Genomic DNA, 18,895 nt, shown 5'->3' with positions numbered 1-18,895 from the left:
ATATGTTCTAACTACATCCGGTTTTGTGAGTGCACACAAAGTCGGAGTTGCGCTAATCTTGGAGGGTGACCGCTTCTGTTCTACTGCACCGGGAGGTAGCGCGGAATCATCTTTTAGGACAGTGGGTGTCCACGATGCAACAATAGTTCTTCATTCAGTTCATCAAATCAGATAAGTTTGTTCTAATTTTGGTTTAATCGCAACAACTCGTACAAGTAGGCTGTCTGTACCAATACCACCTGCAAATTCAAATGCACTTGGGTATGGAGCTTTCATCGGCCTCTACACAAACATGCGGTATCAGTTGTTATATGGGATGGACAAACTGCTATACGGCAATTTCAATGTGGTTAGGGTTTCACTATTTTTCACAGCAGCTTTCAGAGCAATGTACATTGAGGCTTTTGGTGTGGCTCTCCAAGTAGCTCTTCAAATAGCTCTCCAACAAGAATTATCTATTTGCCAACATTGGGGCTCTTGAGTGGTTCTTGAGGGACTCTTGAGTAGCTTTTCATGGAGAGCTACTTACGGTAGCTCTTGCCCAAGAGCCCTTAAAGAGTTGATTCTTGTTGAAAAGTGGAGAGTAATTTTAAAAATTGAATAGTAACTTTGGTTAAAAAGACAATTAATTGTGGACCACCAAATGGTAAAAATGATAATGGAGAGCTCATTTAAGGAACCAACCAATGTTAGGTGTTTTTAAGAATGAATTCTTGAGTGTGTCTTGTAGAGAGATAGTGGTAGAGAGATAGGGGAGAGTCCTCCAAGAGCTATTTTGAAAGCCAACCAATGTACATGCTCTCAGGTTCATTTTAATCAGCACTTTCTCCTCTGCTCTCCTCTCCCTCTTTATATATTTACAAATTTGCAAGTGCTAGGGGAGATTTCAAGGACGGTATGGCTCGACACAGAGAACTTTGCATCAGTGCCTCCTAGAGCACAGAGTGACAAGTCTCAGAAAGAAAAAGAGAGTTATAACAAGGAAAGTACCATAGTCACCGTTTTTTATTGGCAACATTCTCGCCAACATTTGTCATTACAAGAAAGAATATACGACCTGAAGATTCTTAAGCTTGTCAAATTGTGGATAAGCGGTAACGTTGATCTCTTATGTAAATCCGCCATTTTCAACGCAAAGTTGATATCACAATAGAAGCGTACTCTGTACAGGCTTGCCTGCCATTTCACTACTGCAATAAAAAGAAAACACAAAGATACTAACCTATAATACCAACAATCAATTTGTTCAAGGAAATTGCCTGAGCTGGATGAAGTGAGCATTCGGAAATTATCAAGGCTCCAGATTCTAGATGTTGATTGTAAAAGTTCTAGCAAAATATTTCAGAACAGAAATTCTAAATTCATATAACAAGCACCCAAATCCATCTGGTTTTGATTCTAGATGTGTGTGCATCAGATTGATTGTCTCATAAGCTGGTGAGACATGCTTATTATTCAGGATTAAGAACATCTAACAGTTAAGTACATCCTCATAAATCAATAGATTAACGTGCCAACAAAATCTGGCCATAATAAATTAATAATAGTAACGCAAATTTGGTTAAGAGACATCCCGCCAGAGATGGACGGGGATAATTAAAAAAAAAAAAAAAAACCATGCCATGCTTTTTCTGAATAAAAAACAGGAGGTGTGATTTTTGAACTGAGAATGATATGCAGAGTAAAGTATGATGTGGCGTGGAAGCTATGATAAGGGCGGAACTCGTGAGAGAAGCCAACAAGAATAATGTGGTCAAATGAGTTTTAAAACAAAATCCTCTCTACTCATGAATATTTGCAAGTGTAAGAAGAAATAAAATCTACATACACGGCATTCTAAGCAATACCAAAAACCTAAAACTACCCAAAAGAATACGCCGTAAAAGAACACAAGAAATACTCTTACAGTGTCACAACTCAAAACCTAGGATCCCCGACTAAATCAGCAGACAGCAGACAGCAGACAGCAGACATCAATATGGGTGTAGCAACACTAAGTTGGTAGTGATTGATGATACATGGAGGCAAAATCCAGGCACAGCTGATGGTCTCTTTCATCTCCCCATCCTCCCCATCCTTTGAATCCAGCTTTATACCCTGCTTGATGGTCATAAAAAAACACGTCCCACTTCGGGCTAATGTTGACAACTCTGTCATCATTCTGTACTTCAATGTTGATAGAACTATCGTCTAAACAAGCATCTTTATCCCCTTGTCCTTGATGCAAACCACATTTCCCAAAGTGAACAGCACTACTTCTAGGTCCTCTTAGTGTATATACAGGACTACCAAATGAAGGATACACCTGAGACCACATTGTTATATCCCAATTGTATTCATCAAAATAACAAAATCCTTTTGCCTTGTTGTGAATCTTTTTCCATACCATCCGATCAAACGAATAACCAACATTCCCCATTCTCTCTGCAACCAATTGAGAAATACCTTCTCCTCTAGATTTTACATCCCAGGGAGCCAAATTAACAGCAAAACAGCTCGAACACTTTTCAGGTTTCAACTTTATAAGAAGCTGCAGATTCCTATAAGCATTGGGAAATATAAAGTGGTCTTCTTCAATGAAAAGTATATGACCTAAGAGATCCTTAGTCTCATCCAATCCATCCCACACCGTATTCATCATCCACCACCAATGATGCTTCAAAGAGACAATCTTCGGGGATCGATGATTCCCATACTGATCAGGGTTTCCTTTACACTTCTTTTCACTTGCATTGTCCTTATCCCTACAGTCTTCTGGAGATACACCAGGGAAGCTATCATTAAAGATATGTGGAGAATACGGAGCGAAGATTTGCTTAACCCTGCAGAATTTAACCCCTTCCACAATCTTATTCATCTCTTTGAAATAACCATCATGGCTAACTATAAGCAGTGTCTCATTAATCCCTTCTACACGAGATAAACTATCAATCACAACTTTGAGATATTGTGGCCTATTATGAACATACAACACAATCACAACATGATCCTTAGGCAAACTAGGATACAGATCCAAGTTCCGAGGAGGCAAACCGTTCCGCTCCTCCAACGATTTCGACAATACATTCTGTTCCGGCAACTTAACTCTTCGGTTATGAAAATTAGCCGAATGTATTGGCCCATTTATACTCTCATTAGACTCACTTGCATAATTTGATGCAGAATTAGTTCTAATTAATGACACAGACAATAAAATCAATGAAGTTACAATCACTGAAACTAGGACGAATCGTCCGAAACTGCCAACTTTAACCTGCGATTTTCGGCCGGGAACCATGCCGGCCGAAACAGACATTGCTTTGTACAACTTCCGAAATTATCCAATTTCACTAAGCTTAAATCACAAACTACTAAAAATTGAACTTAATTGGCAATACAATAAAAGAGGAAGAAGAAATTGTAACCTCGTAGTTGAATCTTTCAGAAGCCTTTCTATGATGAAATCCAATGAACTCCTTCATGGATTCAATCAGCAAATCCAAGTGAGAAATTTAAGAACCCTAAATTTAAGAAGGATATGAAATTGGAAGTTTGTAGGTGGGTTTTTGCAGAATTTGAGAGATTTTGATGGAGAAACCGATATTGAATAGGAAAAGGTTGGTGGAAGATTGATGGACTAATGAGAGAAGAAGAACAGACGAGAGACGACTTTGAAGTGAAGTCTTGCGGTGAGAATAGACTTTTCTTGGGTGTTTTCCGTAGATCTTTGTCTTAGGAGGGAGAAAATGAGGAAAATGTTTGTTATTGGAAAATCGATAATCAATACTTGCGACTAAGTATTTGTGAATAATGCAAATGACATGACATTTTCGTAATTAAATCGAAAAATAAAAAAATGTTGAAATAAATAAATAAAGTTTTTACTTAAAATGTATGTGAGATTAAATTAATAAAAGTTAAGTTTAAATGAATATATTAAAATTTCTACTTCGTATTTATTTACAACTAGTTTTGAAGCCCGTGTGATGCACGGGTTTCGTTTTATTTGTTCTTTTTTAGTAACGGTTTTGTATTTATGTTATTAGGTTTTGTTACGGTGAATGGATGGTATTTTTTTTTTGGAAGACAATCATCTTTAACGACAATCTAATTACGACGGGTCAAAAATCCCGTCGCAAAAGCCTTTTGCGACGGGGCTAACAAGCAAACAATGACGGGAATAACCGTCGCAAATGTCTTTTACGACGGATTTACGACAGGATTTCTATTAACGACGGCCCCCTTTTATGACGGGTTCGCGACAGAAAATTCCGTCGTTAATCAACGATTATTGGCCTTTCGCGACGGGATTTCCCGTCGTTAATAGTACAATTTCTTGTAGTGGGATCAGTAACTATTAACAATAATAATAATTAAGTTCATTTGGAAGATAAAAATGACACACATGCATTAAGTAGATCTAAATTCATTTTAACTTAATTTATTTCCTATGTTTGGTTTAGTGGCAATAGATTAAATTAAAATAAATTTGTCCATAATTGGATTAATGGGTTAAATGAAATGGTGCATAATAACTGAGCAAAAGTGAACCTATTACGACAACTAAATAATTGAGCAAAAGTCTAGTCTAGACTAAACTAAAGTACTTGTTATTTTTTTAAGTGTGATAAAGACTTCAGCAACTTCCGATCTATTTCTCCACAATCAAAATGTAGTCGTCTCTATCTCTTCAATCATCTTCCCCAATCACAACCAGATCAAATCTCACCTTCGATTTCCCATCAGTTTCAGCTAGACCTCTCAATCTCAATGTCAATGTTGTCCCCTGCAATAATTTAGATAAGAAAACTAAATAAATAATAACATCATAAATAATATATTTAATTAACTCTACAGAAGAAGGAAAAAATATGTACCATTGGTCTTCTATTTCGATAGAATCTCCAACTTCATTCACAACCATACCAACGACATCTAAAAAGAGAAAAAAAACAACAAAGGAAAAAAAGACAAAGTATTTGGCAAAATTATTTGACAATAACTCAAATAAACTTTAGTACGGAATAAATAAGAAAATCATACATACCAGGAAGTGAGTAGTTTTTAACAAACTTATTCAAGTGTACTGTAATTGTACACAATCAAATCGATGCATTGGCAACGGCCCTAACAACAGTATTTTGAAAAAATTGTATCATTATCTTGTTGTCGCCAACAATACGGTATTGTTCCTTATTAGGTTGGACCGAAAAATATCTGATTGTATAGATTTTTCCCTCATAATTTTGGACAGAAGCTAGTGATGGACAAAATTGGATTTAATAGAGGCATGCACATAATCACCCTGCAGTTAAATTATAACAGTTAATTTAAAAAGTGCGTTGTAAAATCATAAAGTAAATATTAGAAGAATTATATACCTCTTCGTCGATGAGGACCATGTCCAATTAATTAAACTATTTTGTTTGCGGAAGTTCACCACATCAATCAAGCGCGAAACACGAACTTTAATTTTCCAGTCGTTCCTATTGGAATTTAAATCATGGATCAAAGAAGTAGCCATTGATAACCAAACTTAAAAGTGAAAGATGTGATTGTGTATGAGTTATGAATTGAACAATACGACCAATTTATAGGATTTCATCAATTATAAATTTGAATATGATTAGAACTTCCAATTTATATCTTAAAGAATTGTAGTGTATTAGTATACGTTTATCTACGTTTATCTTAAACGTTTAGGTTATATCTAAGGTTTTTTTTTTTTTTTTAATTATTAAAACTTAGATATATATTGAGTAGGATTATTAGGAATTTTTGTTTTTTGAACTCTTCCCATCAAACGTTTATCTACATTTATCTAATACTAAGTTGTTTTTTTTTTTTTTTTAATTAAAACTTAGATTGAGTAGGATTATTAGGAATTTTTGTTTTTTGGACTCTTCCCATCAAACGTTTATCTACGTTTATCAAATACGTTTAACGTTTTTTTTAAAAAAAAATTAAAACTTAGATATATATCCACGTGGCATCTACTTAATTATATACGTGGCACTTGAATTTTTTAATTCAAAAATAAATAAGAAATCTTCTTTTTCATTGGCCGAGAGCATTACTAATCCTACGTGGCGCTCTAATATCTCAGCAAAAGTGCCTCCTTTATATATGTATATTAGATTATTCTTTGTGATTTGTAATATATATCAATAACCGTTATTGATTTGGAATCACCCTTTGTTATTTTACTTGCCATGCAAATTTACGCCACCTTATATAAAGACCTTGGTACTGTAAATCGCGTGCATGATACAACAGAAAATCGCCAATTCACTCGGTGATGTACTTATAAAAGACTAAAAGAATAGGTCGCATCACACTCATTACATCGTCTTCTTCTATCTTCCCATACAAGCCAATGAAAAAACCAGAAAGCAAGTCCTTCCTCCTACCTTCAAGAATTTTCAATCCCTCCCACTTCTTGCTCACTGTAGGGGTTCTTTCTGTTAGGTTATGATACATATGACATTACATAGATCATGCGGAAACAACCATTAACCCAGGACAACATATTATTTACACATAATCATATAGCATAATTTAGATGCATACTCTTTGTTGCGTGCCCTCCCTAGCTGCGCCCGAACCGAACAAGAACAAGTCTTTAGGACTCCAAGTGTCGTCCCTCCGTAGATAGTCCACAGCACGTCCGGATCCGCCTTAAGATTGACCAACTAGAATCGCCCTTAAGGTACTAGAAAATTTCGGCACTTTTATGAGCAAGATGTGTGTTTTAATTTTCTCTCAAAAAAAAACTCACTTTTGAATACTTTTTAAACTTCTTATAAATTGTGAGCCCTAGCCTCATATTTATAGGGGTATGGAAAAGGAATCGAAATCCTATTCAGATACAAATTAATTAAACCTAGAATCCTACAAGAACTCTAATTTAATTAATTTATCAAATAGAATTAGGAATTTAATCATTAACCGAACTCTGCATGTTTTAGGAAACGTGCACGAACACAAACACTTGCACACACACGCACGGCTGCCACGATGGGCCCCATGCGTGCGCGCGAGCAGCAGCCCACGCAGCGCCCGCGCGCGCTGCGCGCTGCGCGTGCTGTGCGCGCTGCGCAGCCTGCTGGGCCTGGCCTTGCGCTGGGCCTGGCGTGGCTGTTTGTGCGGCGCGCTTGGCTTGCTGGGCGATGGCCTGGCTTCGTGCTGGGCCTCGTCCGGCAGGCCTCGTCCGATGCTTATTCGTACGATGCGCTTCCGATTAAATTTTCCGGTTCTGGAATTCATTTCCGATACGAACAATATTTAATATTTCCGATTCCGGAATTAATTTCCGTTTCGAACAAATATTTAATATTTCCGTTTCCGGAATTATTTTCCGATTCCGGTAATATTTCCGATTCTGACAATATTTCCGTTTCCGGCAATATTTCCGATTCTGGCAATATTTCCATTTCCGATAATATTTTCCGATACGTACCATGTTTCCGTTTCCGGCAACATCTACGACTTGGATAATATTTATATTTCCGATACGATCCATATTTCTGTTTCCGGCAATATCATCGTTTCCGGAGTATTCATTTCTTGCCTGTGACGATCTTAGCTCCCACTGAAACCAAGATCCGTCGGTTCCGAATATTCATAGATGGAGTATTTAATGCCATTAAATACTTGATCCGTTTACGTACTATTTGTGTGACCCTACGGGTTCAGTCAAGAGTAAGCTGTGGATTAATATCATTAATTCCACTTGAACTGAAGCGGCCTCTAGCTAGGCATTCAGCTCACTTGATCTCACTGAATTATTAACTTGTTAATTAATACTGAACCGCATTTATTAGACTTTAACATAGAATGCATACTTGGACCAAGGGCATTATTTCCTTCAGTCTCCCACTTGTCCTTAGGGACAAGTGTGCATTTCCTAATTCCTTTGTCGCTCGATGCTTGCTCTTGAACATAAGGTAAGAGTTGTCATCCTTATTATGTCCAGAGGTGTTCCTCGGTTTCAGAGTTCAACTGATCAAATAAACAGATAATCATAGCCTATGATTCATCCGAGCACGGCCATGCATTTCACAGTTTCTAGCTCTCCGAGTGGCCTTGTACAACTTTTAAGCATCTCATCCCGATTTATGGGAGGACAATCCCAATCTTGCGATCTTGAGATTAGACTTCGTTTGATAGGTGATTACCTGAGCGTTGCCTTTATAGCCTCCTTTTACGGTGCGACGGTTGGTCAACGTCAAAGCAACCAGTTCTCAAACAAGTAATCTCAAATCACTCAGGTATTGAGGATTTAGTGTCTAATAATTTAATGAAATTTACTTATGACAGATTTTCATCTCTTACAGTAAAGTTTCATAGGTCTTGTCCGATACTAGTCTTCCCAAAGTAAGTATCTATGCAAATGATTATGACATTGCCATGTCCACATAGTTCAAGAAACAGAACTACTAGTCATCTTGCATTCTAATCGTCTAACGTTTTCTATGCGTCCAATTTTACAGAAAACTCCGACTAGGGACCATTTTCAACCTTTGACATTCAAGTTCACTTGATAGACATTTCTTAGTCACAGGACTGGTCCTGACAGTCTATCTTGAATATATCGTCAAATTGAAGGGACTCATCATTTAATACTAAACCAAGATTAAATGGAATATGAAAATACATTTCATATATGATAAATGTTCAACCCAAATGTTTTATAACCATGGGCCTCAAACCCATCTTCTAAAACAATTCATGGAATTCAAAGCTATGCTTGATTTCCAGTGCTACAACGTGAGTGTTGCTTCTCACTTGTTGCATAGGTTTAGTTATCATGCTTTGCCAATCTTAATATCCTTTTCATCGAATGTTCTTCGAGATATGATGATAAGATCTTTTCGAGTTTGTTTATTATGTGATCTAGTCTTTCTTACTTCGATGGTGGTTTTACTCATTTTGCAATGAAGAACCATCAAGTTAGCAGACGTTTTTCTTGCTTCAAGAGTGGTTCTACGCATTTTTCAATGAAGAACCATCAAGCCAGCAGATAGGTGATCTACCCAAGTTCAGTGAAGAACTTTAAACAACCCTGTTTTATTGCTTCTTAGGCAATAATCACTTTTACTTCAACTGTATAGGTTGCTAGTGATGCTTTGTTTGGATTTACCTATCCAAGCATGTAACACCCCGACAATTCCCATTTTCTAAAATAACCCCTTTTTAAATATAACTGTAGGGAATTATCAAAGTATTATCGCCCGTGTGAAAACGTTACGGCTTATTCAGAATTTTGCAGCGGAAAACATAAACTAACTTTTAGGTTCATAAATAAGCTATTACATATTAGGTCCAAACCGATTAACTGAATTAAGGAAATACGAATAGTACGACAAATTTCAAATCCAAGTTAACAAATTAAATCACTTAATTAACCGAATAGAACTACAAGCTCTCTAATCCCGATCCCAATGATGCATCATCTTCAAACCTGTAGATGGGCAACGCTTATTGATCCTTAGAGACTGCTCACCAGAGATGGGTCATCACAGGATCAATAAGGCATAGCCATGATCAACACACACAAACAAAGCACGTAATCAGCAAAGCTGAGTACTACATACTAAAACAACAACAATCCTAGCATGATACTATCAAACCAACAACCCTAACATGATACTACTAAGTATAAGTAAGGGCAAACAAAGCATGATAATCTAACGACCATACCTAACTAGACTAAGCTAGACTGGACTAGACTTTTTATAACAATAACATTATTTTAATTTAAATAGGCAATGGACCGAGTTTTCTAGCTAGGCGAGGTACGGGCGCGACTCCGTAACCTCAGTGACCTGCGATATCGAGGAACGTTTGACTGAAAATAGGACGCGGTGATCAATCCGGTCCGAATGAAAGGCCATGGGCTACCACCATGAACCCCAACTCCTGTTTGTCCGTCACTTTAGACGTGCACAGTCTAAAGCTATTGCTACTCAGTTTCACTTTACATGATTTACAAATTGACACCCTGTTATGACTCAACAATCACATAAGGCATGCAACTCACATTTATTTATAACTGTTTTTATCTTGGAATTGAGTAAGTGATCACAAAGGCATCTAACAAGACTCATTCCAATTAACTCCAATCTTTTCTTTAATACTAATTAACCCCTGAATATGGGTATAAGGTTTCAACTTACTAAATGAGGTCCTCCGCCCTCATAAAGTAGTGAAAAGCTAAAAAGGGAACAACAATTAACTGATCTGAATTATATACTAAACAATCTAGTGTTCCCAATCAAACATGTTTGCATCAATCTTCCATACTAACATGTTATAATCCTCAAAATGCAATAAAGGTTTAATATGTTCATCCAACAGTATCAAACATGCAGTTTCAACCCGACTAAGTTCATCAACAACATTAACATAACCAGGTTCATCAATAATACACATGGTTTCAACAATTAGCACACATTCCAAGCACACAGGTATGTACGTACCTTGTGTAAACAAACTGATAGGCCACTTTAACACTTTCAAAAGTCGCCTAAAGAGAATTCTCCGCCTAAAACAACCAATAAATAATCTCAATCAATTTCTGATCATTGACAACCATAATAAAGCATTCTAATTGCATCCTAAGCATATTTAGAACTTTCCCCAATATCAAAACTTAAACATTTGATTTCCTAGAATCATAATTGTTGAATTAGTTATTGAAATTCGTTGAAAACTTTTGCAAACATCGTACTTTAAATTTTCCGCACTATAGATTCATTTAAAAGCTTCACCATGGTTAATCTACGTCCCTAGTACATTGAAACAACAAATTTAATAATCCATACTCGACCTACCATGATTTACAATCATAAAAACCTTGAATTTCATACTTTAATCAATCAAAAAACTAATATTTCAATGCATTTATATAATCTGAAAATAAAATAATATTGTTTAAATTATAATATACGAATCTGAAAATTAATAATTCAATTACGCACGTGTAAAAATCTGAAATTTGCAAATTAAACCATGAGACTTATAATCTAAATTCAAGAATCATAATTTAAGCTAAAAATATATACAATTAAGACATTCAATTAGTCTAGGGTTTAAGGGTTTAACCGAATAAGGGAAGGGGGAGAACTGCCGGCGACGAGGAAGGCTGGGCGGCACGCGGCGGTGCGGCGAGGAAGGCTGGGCGGCACGCGGCGGTGCGGCGAGGTGGTGTTGCTGGCAAAACAATCAAGGCATGGTTTGAGAGCCATGAAAAGGAAACGAAAGAAAGGAAAACACGACGGGAGAACGGAAATAAGGAGGAGGAATCTACCGTGCAAGGGTGGACGACGAGGACGGCGGTTATTGCCGAACCACGAGCGCTCAGCGTGGTGGTGGTGCTGTGCGAGAACAAGAACCGGTTGAGGAGGAGATCAAGAAAACGAACAAGAGAAAGAGAACGACAAGAGAGAAGGTGAGCGTTACCAGTGGCGACGGGATGCCGGTGACGTGCTGGTGGGTCCGGCGGCGTGAGCAGCGGCAGCAAGGAGGAGGGTGTTGAGGGTTTGGTGCTTGTTACGTGAACAGTGAAGGAGCAAGAGGAGGGTTTTTTTTTGTGTTTCTTTGGGTTCACGTGCATTAGAAAAGGGGAGGGAGTATTTTTATTGGTTTGGGCTTTTACCCAATTGGGCTAGGAGTAGGGTTTAGGTTATTGAATCCGAAATGGTTAGGGTTGCTTGCTAATTTCAATCGAACGTGATTTCGAAATTCGAATTCGTTTTAACGTAAAATTCAAAAATACATTTTGATTTCATAAATCATTAAAATTATTCAAAATGAAATAAAATAATTATATTTTAATTACACATTCATTTCCGAAATCCGTAAATTATATTTAAATGTATTAATATACGTTAAAATATATAAACAAAATATATAAAATTACGGGGGATTACAATCTACCCCTCTTAAAAGAAGTTTCGTCCCGAAACTTGACACGAAAATTCACATATCTTTCCAAACTTTTCAACTTATTCTTATTGTAGAAGCACTTTGTGCCACTCTTGTTCACTCTTTTGCCAACAAAGAGTTACTTGCAATATTCAAGAACACATTTTCTTATGCGGAGAATCTATTTACTTGCATCAACATGTAGAAGTGGCTAAAAATAAGCATAAAATGCATAAAAATACCATAAAAATAGGTAAAAAGCGCGAATTTCTATCGCATTCTACCCCCCTTAAAGAAAACGAGTTACGCCCTCGTAACTCACCTCAGGAAATAACTCTGGATACTTGATCTTCATTTCAGCTTCGGCTTCCCACGTTGCCTCTTCGTACTCGTGGTTTGACCAAAGCACTTTCACTATGCTGACGTCCTTATTGCGTGTACTACGCACTTTTCTATCAAGGATTTTCACAGGCCTTTCTTCGTATGTGAGGCTACTATCAATCTGAATTCTCTCAGGCTCTAAGATATGACGCTCATCAGGGATATAGCGCTTTAGTTGGGAAATGTGAAACACGTCGTGCATCTTTTCGAACTCCATTGGCAAGGCTAACTTGTATGCTACTTTCCCTATTCGTTGCAGAATTTCATATGGGCCTACATACTTGGCACTTAGCTTGCCCTTCTTCCCAAATCTCATCACACCCTTGGTTGGTGATACTTTCAAGAACACTTTATCACCTACTGCAAATTCATCATCTCTTCTTTTCAAATCAGCATAACTCTTTTGCCTATCCTGGGCAGCTTGAATTCTAGCCTGAATTATTTTCACATTCTTGACAGTTTCTTCAATGAATTCCGTTCCCAAGACTATATTTTCACTGAAATCATTCCAGCAGGTGGGACTTCTACATTTTCTCCCATATAGTGCCTCAAAAGGTGCCATCTTAATGCTTGCGTGGTAGCTATTGTTGTATGAAAATTCGATCAAGTCTAGATGGTCTTCCCAACTACCCTTAAAGTCAATTGCACAAGCCCTCAACATATCTTCCATAGTTTGGTTAGTTCTCTCAGTCTGACCATCGGTTGCAGGGTGGAAAGCAGTGCTCATTTTCAAAGTTGTCCCAAGGTTCAACTGGACTTTTTGCCAAAATTTCGAGAGGAATCTTGAATCACGGTCTGAGATAATATCGGTTGGGACCCCATGCAACCTCACTACATGCTTAATGTATGTCCTTGCAAGCTGTTTCTTTTTCCAAGTCTCTTTAATCGGAATAAACACGGCTGATTTTGTTAGACGATCCACAATCACCCAAATGGTATCATTTCCGTTCTTTGATCTAGGCAAGGCAGTAACAAAATCCATAGAAATGGAATCCCACTTCCATCCAGGCACTTCTAAAGGTTGAACTTTCCCCATGGGTCTTTTGTGGTCTATTTTTACTTTCTGACAGGTTAGGCATCTAGACACAAACTCAGCAACTTCCCGTTTCATATTAGGCCACCAATAGATTTGTTTCAGGTCTTTGTACAATTTGTCACCCCCAGGGTGCACAGAATATGGAGTATTATGCCCCTCATCCATAAGACGTCTCTTGAGTTCTTCACACTTCTGTGGTACACACCATCTCCCTTTGAACCTCAAACTACCATCCTCATGAATCTTGAAATCTACTTCTTTCCCTTGACCCATCTTTTCTTTGATTCTCTCTAGGCACTCATCCCCGGCTTGACTTTCTCTAATCTCCTCGAATATAGACAACCCCAATGATAATGCGCTCAGTTTTGCTTTGGTTTCCCCAGGGTTTACTATTTCCAGGCTAAGTCTCTGCATGTCTCGACACAACTCTTCAGGCACTACCAAGACATTCATACTATGGCTAGATTTTCTACTCAATGCATCGGCAACTACGTTTGCTTTCCCCTCATGGTACTGGATGTTCAAATCATAGTCTTTGATCAACTCTAACCATCTTCTTTGTCTCATGTTGAGATCTTTCTGGGTGAAAATGTATTTTAGGCTTTTGTGGTCTGTGAAGATCTTACATGTTGCCCCATAGAGGTAATGTCTCCAAATTTTCAAAGCGAAAACAATCGCAGCTAGCTCTAGATCGTGGGTAGGGTAATTAGCCTCATATGGTTTTAATTGACGCGACGCATACGCAATCACCTTCCCATTTTGCTGTAATACACACCCCAACCCATTCTTCGACGCATCACTATACACCTCAAACCCTTCATTCCCATCAGGCAAGGTTAAAACAGGTGCTGAGGTTAAACGCTCTTTGAGAGTTTGGAAGGCTTCCTCACATTTTTCGCTCCACTCAAATTTTGATTCTTTCTTCATCAAGTTGGTTATGGGTCTTGCTATCTTTGAGAAATCTCTCACAAATCTCCTATAATACCCAGCTAGACCTAAGAAACTCCGAATATCAGACACATTCTTCGGGGTAGGCCACTCACTCACAGCTTGAATCTTGGCAGGATCCACAGAGACTCCTTCCTTTGACACATAATGTCCCAAAAATGCTACCTTTTCCAGGCGGAATTCACACTTAGAGAACTTTGCATACAACTGGTTCTTCCTAAGCGTCTCCAAGATAACCCTCAAATGATCATCGTGTTCCTTTTCACTCCTCGAATAGATCAGAATATCATCAATGAATACCACCACAAACTTATCTAGGAACTCATGGAAAATCCTATTCATCAGATCCATAAAGATGGCGGGTGCATTGGTTAACCCAAAAGACATTACTGTAAACTCGTAATGACCATAACGAGTCCTAAATGCAGTCTTAGGAATGTCTTTTTCAGCTACCCTCAATTGGTGATATCCCGAACGCAAATCAATCTTTGAGAATACACTTGCCCCGCTCAACTGGTCAAACAGGTCATCTATCCTAGGCAAAGGATATTTGTTTTTGATTGTTACGTTGTTCAACTCCCTATAATCAATACATAGCCGCATACTCCCATCTTTCTTTTTGACAAACAATACTGGAGCTCCCCACGGTGATGCACTAGGCCTAATGTACCCCTTGTCGAACAAGTCCTGCAATTGTATTTTTAACTCACTCATTTCTGGGGGTGCCATCCTATAAGGTGCTTTGGATATAGGTGCAGTTCCGGGATTTAACTCTATGGTAAATTCAAGGGTTCTAGCCGGTGGCATACCCGGAATCTCATCCGGAAATACATCTACAAATTCTCTTACGATTGGGACATCCCCTATCTCTACCCCAACTTTCTTACTCACATCTTGGACACTACAGAAAAATAGTTCACACCCTTTATTGACCAGTTTCCTCACTTGTAATGCGGAGATCACCCCAAAGTTCCCAGACTTCCCAAAACGTCTATATGATATTGATTTCCCAGTAGGGTTCTTTAGGCTTACTTTCTGAATCTCGCAGTCTATCCTGGCCTTGTATAAGCTTAGCCAATCCATCCCCAGAATCACATCTAGGTCCCCCAAACTAAATTCTATCAAATTAGATGGAAAAGTGCAATCTTTTATTTTCAAAGGCAAGTTCTTAAATAATTTCGTACACCTTATTGTTGCACCATTAGGCATACTAACAGGTGAATCAATTGCCTCAAAATCTACTAACTTCAAATTTTTAACAATAGAGGTCGAAATAAAAGAATATGTTGCCCCTGAATCAAACAATGTTTTAACAGGTAAGGAGTTGATAGAGAAAGTACCCGAAACTACGTCTGCAGAACGTTCAGCTTCATTTCTACTCATTACGAACAGCTTTCCGGGAGCCTTGATGTTATTGTTGTTTCCATTGGCAGGTTTGTTTTGGTTTCCCTGGTTGTTTGGTGCCCCAGCAGGCTTCGAACCTTGGTTCCCCGAATGGTTAAACCCTGGTTTCCCTTGGTTACTACTCCCACTACCATTCTGCTCTCTCTTCTGCTTTGTAAAGCACTCATACTCTCTATGCCCCTTCTTACGACAGTAGTTGCAAGTCACCAATTCCCCCTTACAGTCCTTCCCAGGGTGATTGTTGTTGCACATCTTACAGTGATGCACTCTGTTAGGCTGGTTTTTGTTGGTGTAGTTATTCCCCTGGTTATTCCTTCCCTGAAAGTTGCCATTACCATTACCATCCCCATTTCCATTTCTATTCCTTTTGAAGTTCCCCTGACTTCCCCCAGCATTAAACTCTTTCCTTTTATCCCCAACAACAATGTTCTTTTTGTCCCTCCTGGTCTGCAGGCCATAAATATGGGCAGCTCTCCCATACACAATGTCTAAGGACGTAAAGGTTTCCCCGCCTAATCCCAGTTGGATTTCATCGGTTAACCCCTGTTCAAACCTCTGAGCCTTTAGTTCCTCAGTAGCTACCACCTCAGGTGCAAACCTCGACAAAGCTATAAACTTACTGTAGTATTCAGCGATGGTCATATTCCCCATCCTAAGGTTGATAAATTCCTGGGCTTTCTGCTTCCTCATAAAAGGAGGATAGAACTTCCCCCTCAAGGCAACAATAAAAGAATCCCAATTGAATCCCTCAGCAGCGCTTAGTCTAGTGCCATTTTCCCTCCACCAAAGGTCGGCCTCATCTTTCAGGTAGAGGACAGCTTGGCCTACTTTCATATGCTCAGGACAGTTTACCGCCCCAAATAGTTTCTCAAATTCCCTGATCCAGTTTTCAAGGAAGGTGGGGTCTGCCTGCCCCTTAAAGTATGGTGGCTTAACTTTCGCAAGCCTTTCAAACATGTCCCCTGCAGAATCGGGACGCTCAGTTCTTTCCTGGGTTAGTTTTTCCGCCAAGAGGCGAATAGCAGCAGCTAGGTCACTATTATTGGCCATCCTAGAGCGCGACCTGAAATTTATATGCTCTAATTCAGGTTCAAAACTTTACTTACATTATCCTCTAGCAATGCAATATCACATTAACATTCAAAATGCACACGAAATGAACAATCATGCAAAACATTCAACTGAGAGACAAGGAATGACTTCAATCATCACGAATAATAAGTTAGAATAAAAAAGAAAACATTCCCCTTGCGTGCCCGTAAAACTCTGATCTTTTAGATAGTCAATCATCTAGCTTTTATTCCTCAGAAGAATGTCAATAACAATCCTAAATATTAACACACACCTGTTCTCAAAATAAAGTAAAAAGGTTCTACGATATAAACATAAACTATGGTTGGGCGGATTGACCAACATTTTTCTCACACACAACTAAATATGTAAGCAAAGCTAAAGGGAAACGTCATCAGACTTGTCCTTTGATTCGCTATAACCTTCTAGGGTGAATAACTCATATTTAAGTTCATCATCGTCATCCATATCAAAATAATAAGCTTCTTTTCTTGGCCTAGAGGATCTTCGTAGACCTTGAAGTTGATGATTAGCTTCCTCAGGCTCAGGCTCAGGTTCAGGTTCATGTTCGGGCTCAAACTCAAACTCAGGTTCAACCTCCAATTCATGTTCGAATTCAAACTCAAATTCTTGTTCGAACTCAAACCCAAATTCATGCTCAAACTCAGGCTCCGAATCGCTTTCAGGTCTCAAAACAGCTTGATAAATATCGACTCTAGTTTGCCCTCTAGCACGATCAAATTCACGAAGGGCTTCATCATCACTATCAGGTTCTCCTGCTCTTAAAACTCGACGCAAAACAAGTTCATGGCTGGTGTAACTGTTAATGTCAGACTCGTAATCCATTTCATTTTCATCATCGCTTAGAACAATAGGGTTAGAATTGCTCCCTATTCTATTTCCTTGTATGCCAGACATGATTAGTGATCTATAACAATTAAACATAGTTTCTATGTTAGTAATTAGTACTCTCACTTACCGTATGATCCCACAACACACAATAAGTAAGAATATATATATCAATCGCAATGCATAGGGAAGACACGACAGTTAGCAGGTAGAGAAATTACAATCATGTTGACATAATGCATGCACAATGCTTCTATTCTATATGCCTTTTCCTATACTACCCAACTCTCAAAATAATCATAGTATATGAAACATTGAAGTATAAAAGGATAAACAAGAATGATTTATAAGAATTAGATTGATTAAAAGAATAATTATTAAACGATAAATAATTAAATAATTTTTTTTTTTTTTTTTTTTTTTTTTTTTTTTTTTTTTTTTTTTTTTTTACGGTACTGTAGCAGCAGCAGCAGTAAAAATTTTTTTTTTTTTTTTTTTTTGTTTTTTTTTTTTTTTTTTTTTTTTTTTTTTTTTTTTTTTTGAAATATTAATTTAAATTTCAAAAGAATCGAAATACATTTATTCGCATAAAAACGTATTTCAAAGCACGATTCAAGAGTCAATATTAAAATAAATTCAAACATTTCTAGCTAATAACTTTAAATTTATTCACTAGTGTGAAATTACTTTTACATAACTAATTAGTTGGTTAGGCGCCTAAGATATAAAAGGTAGACACGAAATGTCAGTAAAAACCTTTAGCTCAAAAATACCACTTTGTAACACCCCGACAATTCCCATTTTCTAAAATAACCCCTTTTTAAATATAACTGTAGGGAATTATCAAAGTATTATCGCCCGTGTGAAAACGTTACGGCTTATTCAGAATTTTGCAGCGGAAAACATAAACTAACTTTTAGGTTCATAAATAAGCTATTACATATTAGGTCCAAACCGATTAACTGAATTAAGGAAATACGAATAGTACGACAAATTTCAAATCCAAGTTAACAAATTAAATCACTTAATTAACCGAATAGAACTACAAGCTCTCTAATCCCGATCCCAATGATGCATCATCTTCAAACCTGTAGATGGGCAACGCTTATTGATCCTTAGAGACTGCTCACCAGAGATGGGTCATCACAGGATCAATAAGGCATAGCCATGATCAACACACACAAACAAAGCACGTAATCAGCAAAGCTGAGTACTACATACTAAAACAACAACAATCCTAGCATGATACTATCAAACCAACAACCCTAACATGATACTACTAAGTATAAGTAAGGGCAA

At 37.8% G+C, this 18,895-nt stretch overlaps 1 protein-coding gene and 2 long non-coding RNA genes across 3 annotated transcripts; all 3 read right to left on the bottom strand.

The window, feature by feature from the left end:
- Nucleotides 1–1,726: 1,726 nt before the first annotated feature.
- On the bottom strand, nt 1,727–3,747 carry LOC110805451 (alpha-1,6-mannosyl-glycoprotein 2-beta-N-acetylglucosaminyltransferase). The gene has a single exon (XM_022011058.2). The coding sequence runs from the start codon at nt 3,293–3,295 to the stop codon at nt 1,994–1,996; it is 1,302 nt and encodes a 433-aa protein (XP_021866750.1). The 5' UTR covers nt 3,296–3,747; the 3' UTR covers nt 1,727–1,993.
- Nucleotides 3,748–4,538: 791 nt separating this feature from the next.
- Nucleotides 4,539–5,166, bottom strand: LOC130467097 (uncharacterized). Its single transcript, XR_008927266.1, has 3 exons — nt 5,027–5,166; nt 4,857–4,914; nt 4,539–4,765 (listed from the first exon to the last, which is right to left on the bottom strand). It is a non-coding gene; the product is annotated as an uncharacterized lncRNA (long non-coding RNA).
- Nucleotides 5,167–9,653: 4,487 nt separating this feature from the next.
- On the bottom strand, nt 9,654–11,572 carry LOC130467096 (uncharacterized). Its single transcript, XR_008927265.1, has 4 exons — nt 11,443–11,572; nt 11,291–11,357; nt 11,086–11,193; nt 9,654–10,525 (listed from the first exon to the last, which is right to left on the bottom strand). It is a non-coding gene; the product is annotated as an uncharacterized lncRNA (long non-coding RNA).
- Nucleotides 11,573–18,895: the final 7,323 nt, after the last annotated feature.

The sequence above is a fragment of the Spinacia oleracea genome, chromosome 2 (genome assembly GCF_020520425.1).
Source record: "Spinacia oleracea cultivar Varoflay chromosome 2, BTI_SOV_V1, whole genome shotgun sequence".
Lineage (NCBI taxonomy): Eukaryota > Viridiplantae > Streptophyta > Magnoliopsida > Caryophyllales > Amaranthaceae > Spinacia > Spinacia oleracea.
The sequence above is the reverse complement of the archived record's forward strand: the minus strand, read 5'-3'. Positions and strand labels throughout refer to the sequence as shown.

Excerpts from the sequence above, each read along its gene's own strand:
- LOC110805451 (XM_022011058.2), bottom strand. The coding sequence starts at position 3,295 with ATGTCTGTTTCGGCCGGCATGGTTCCCGGCCGAAAATCGCAGGTTAAA.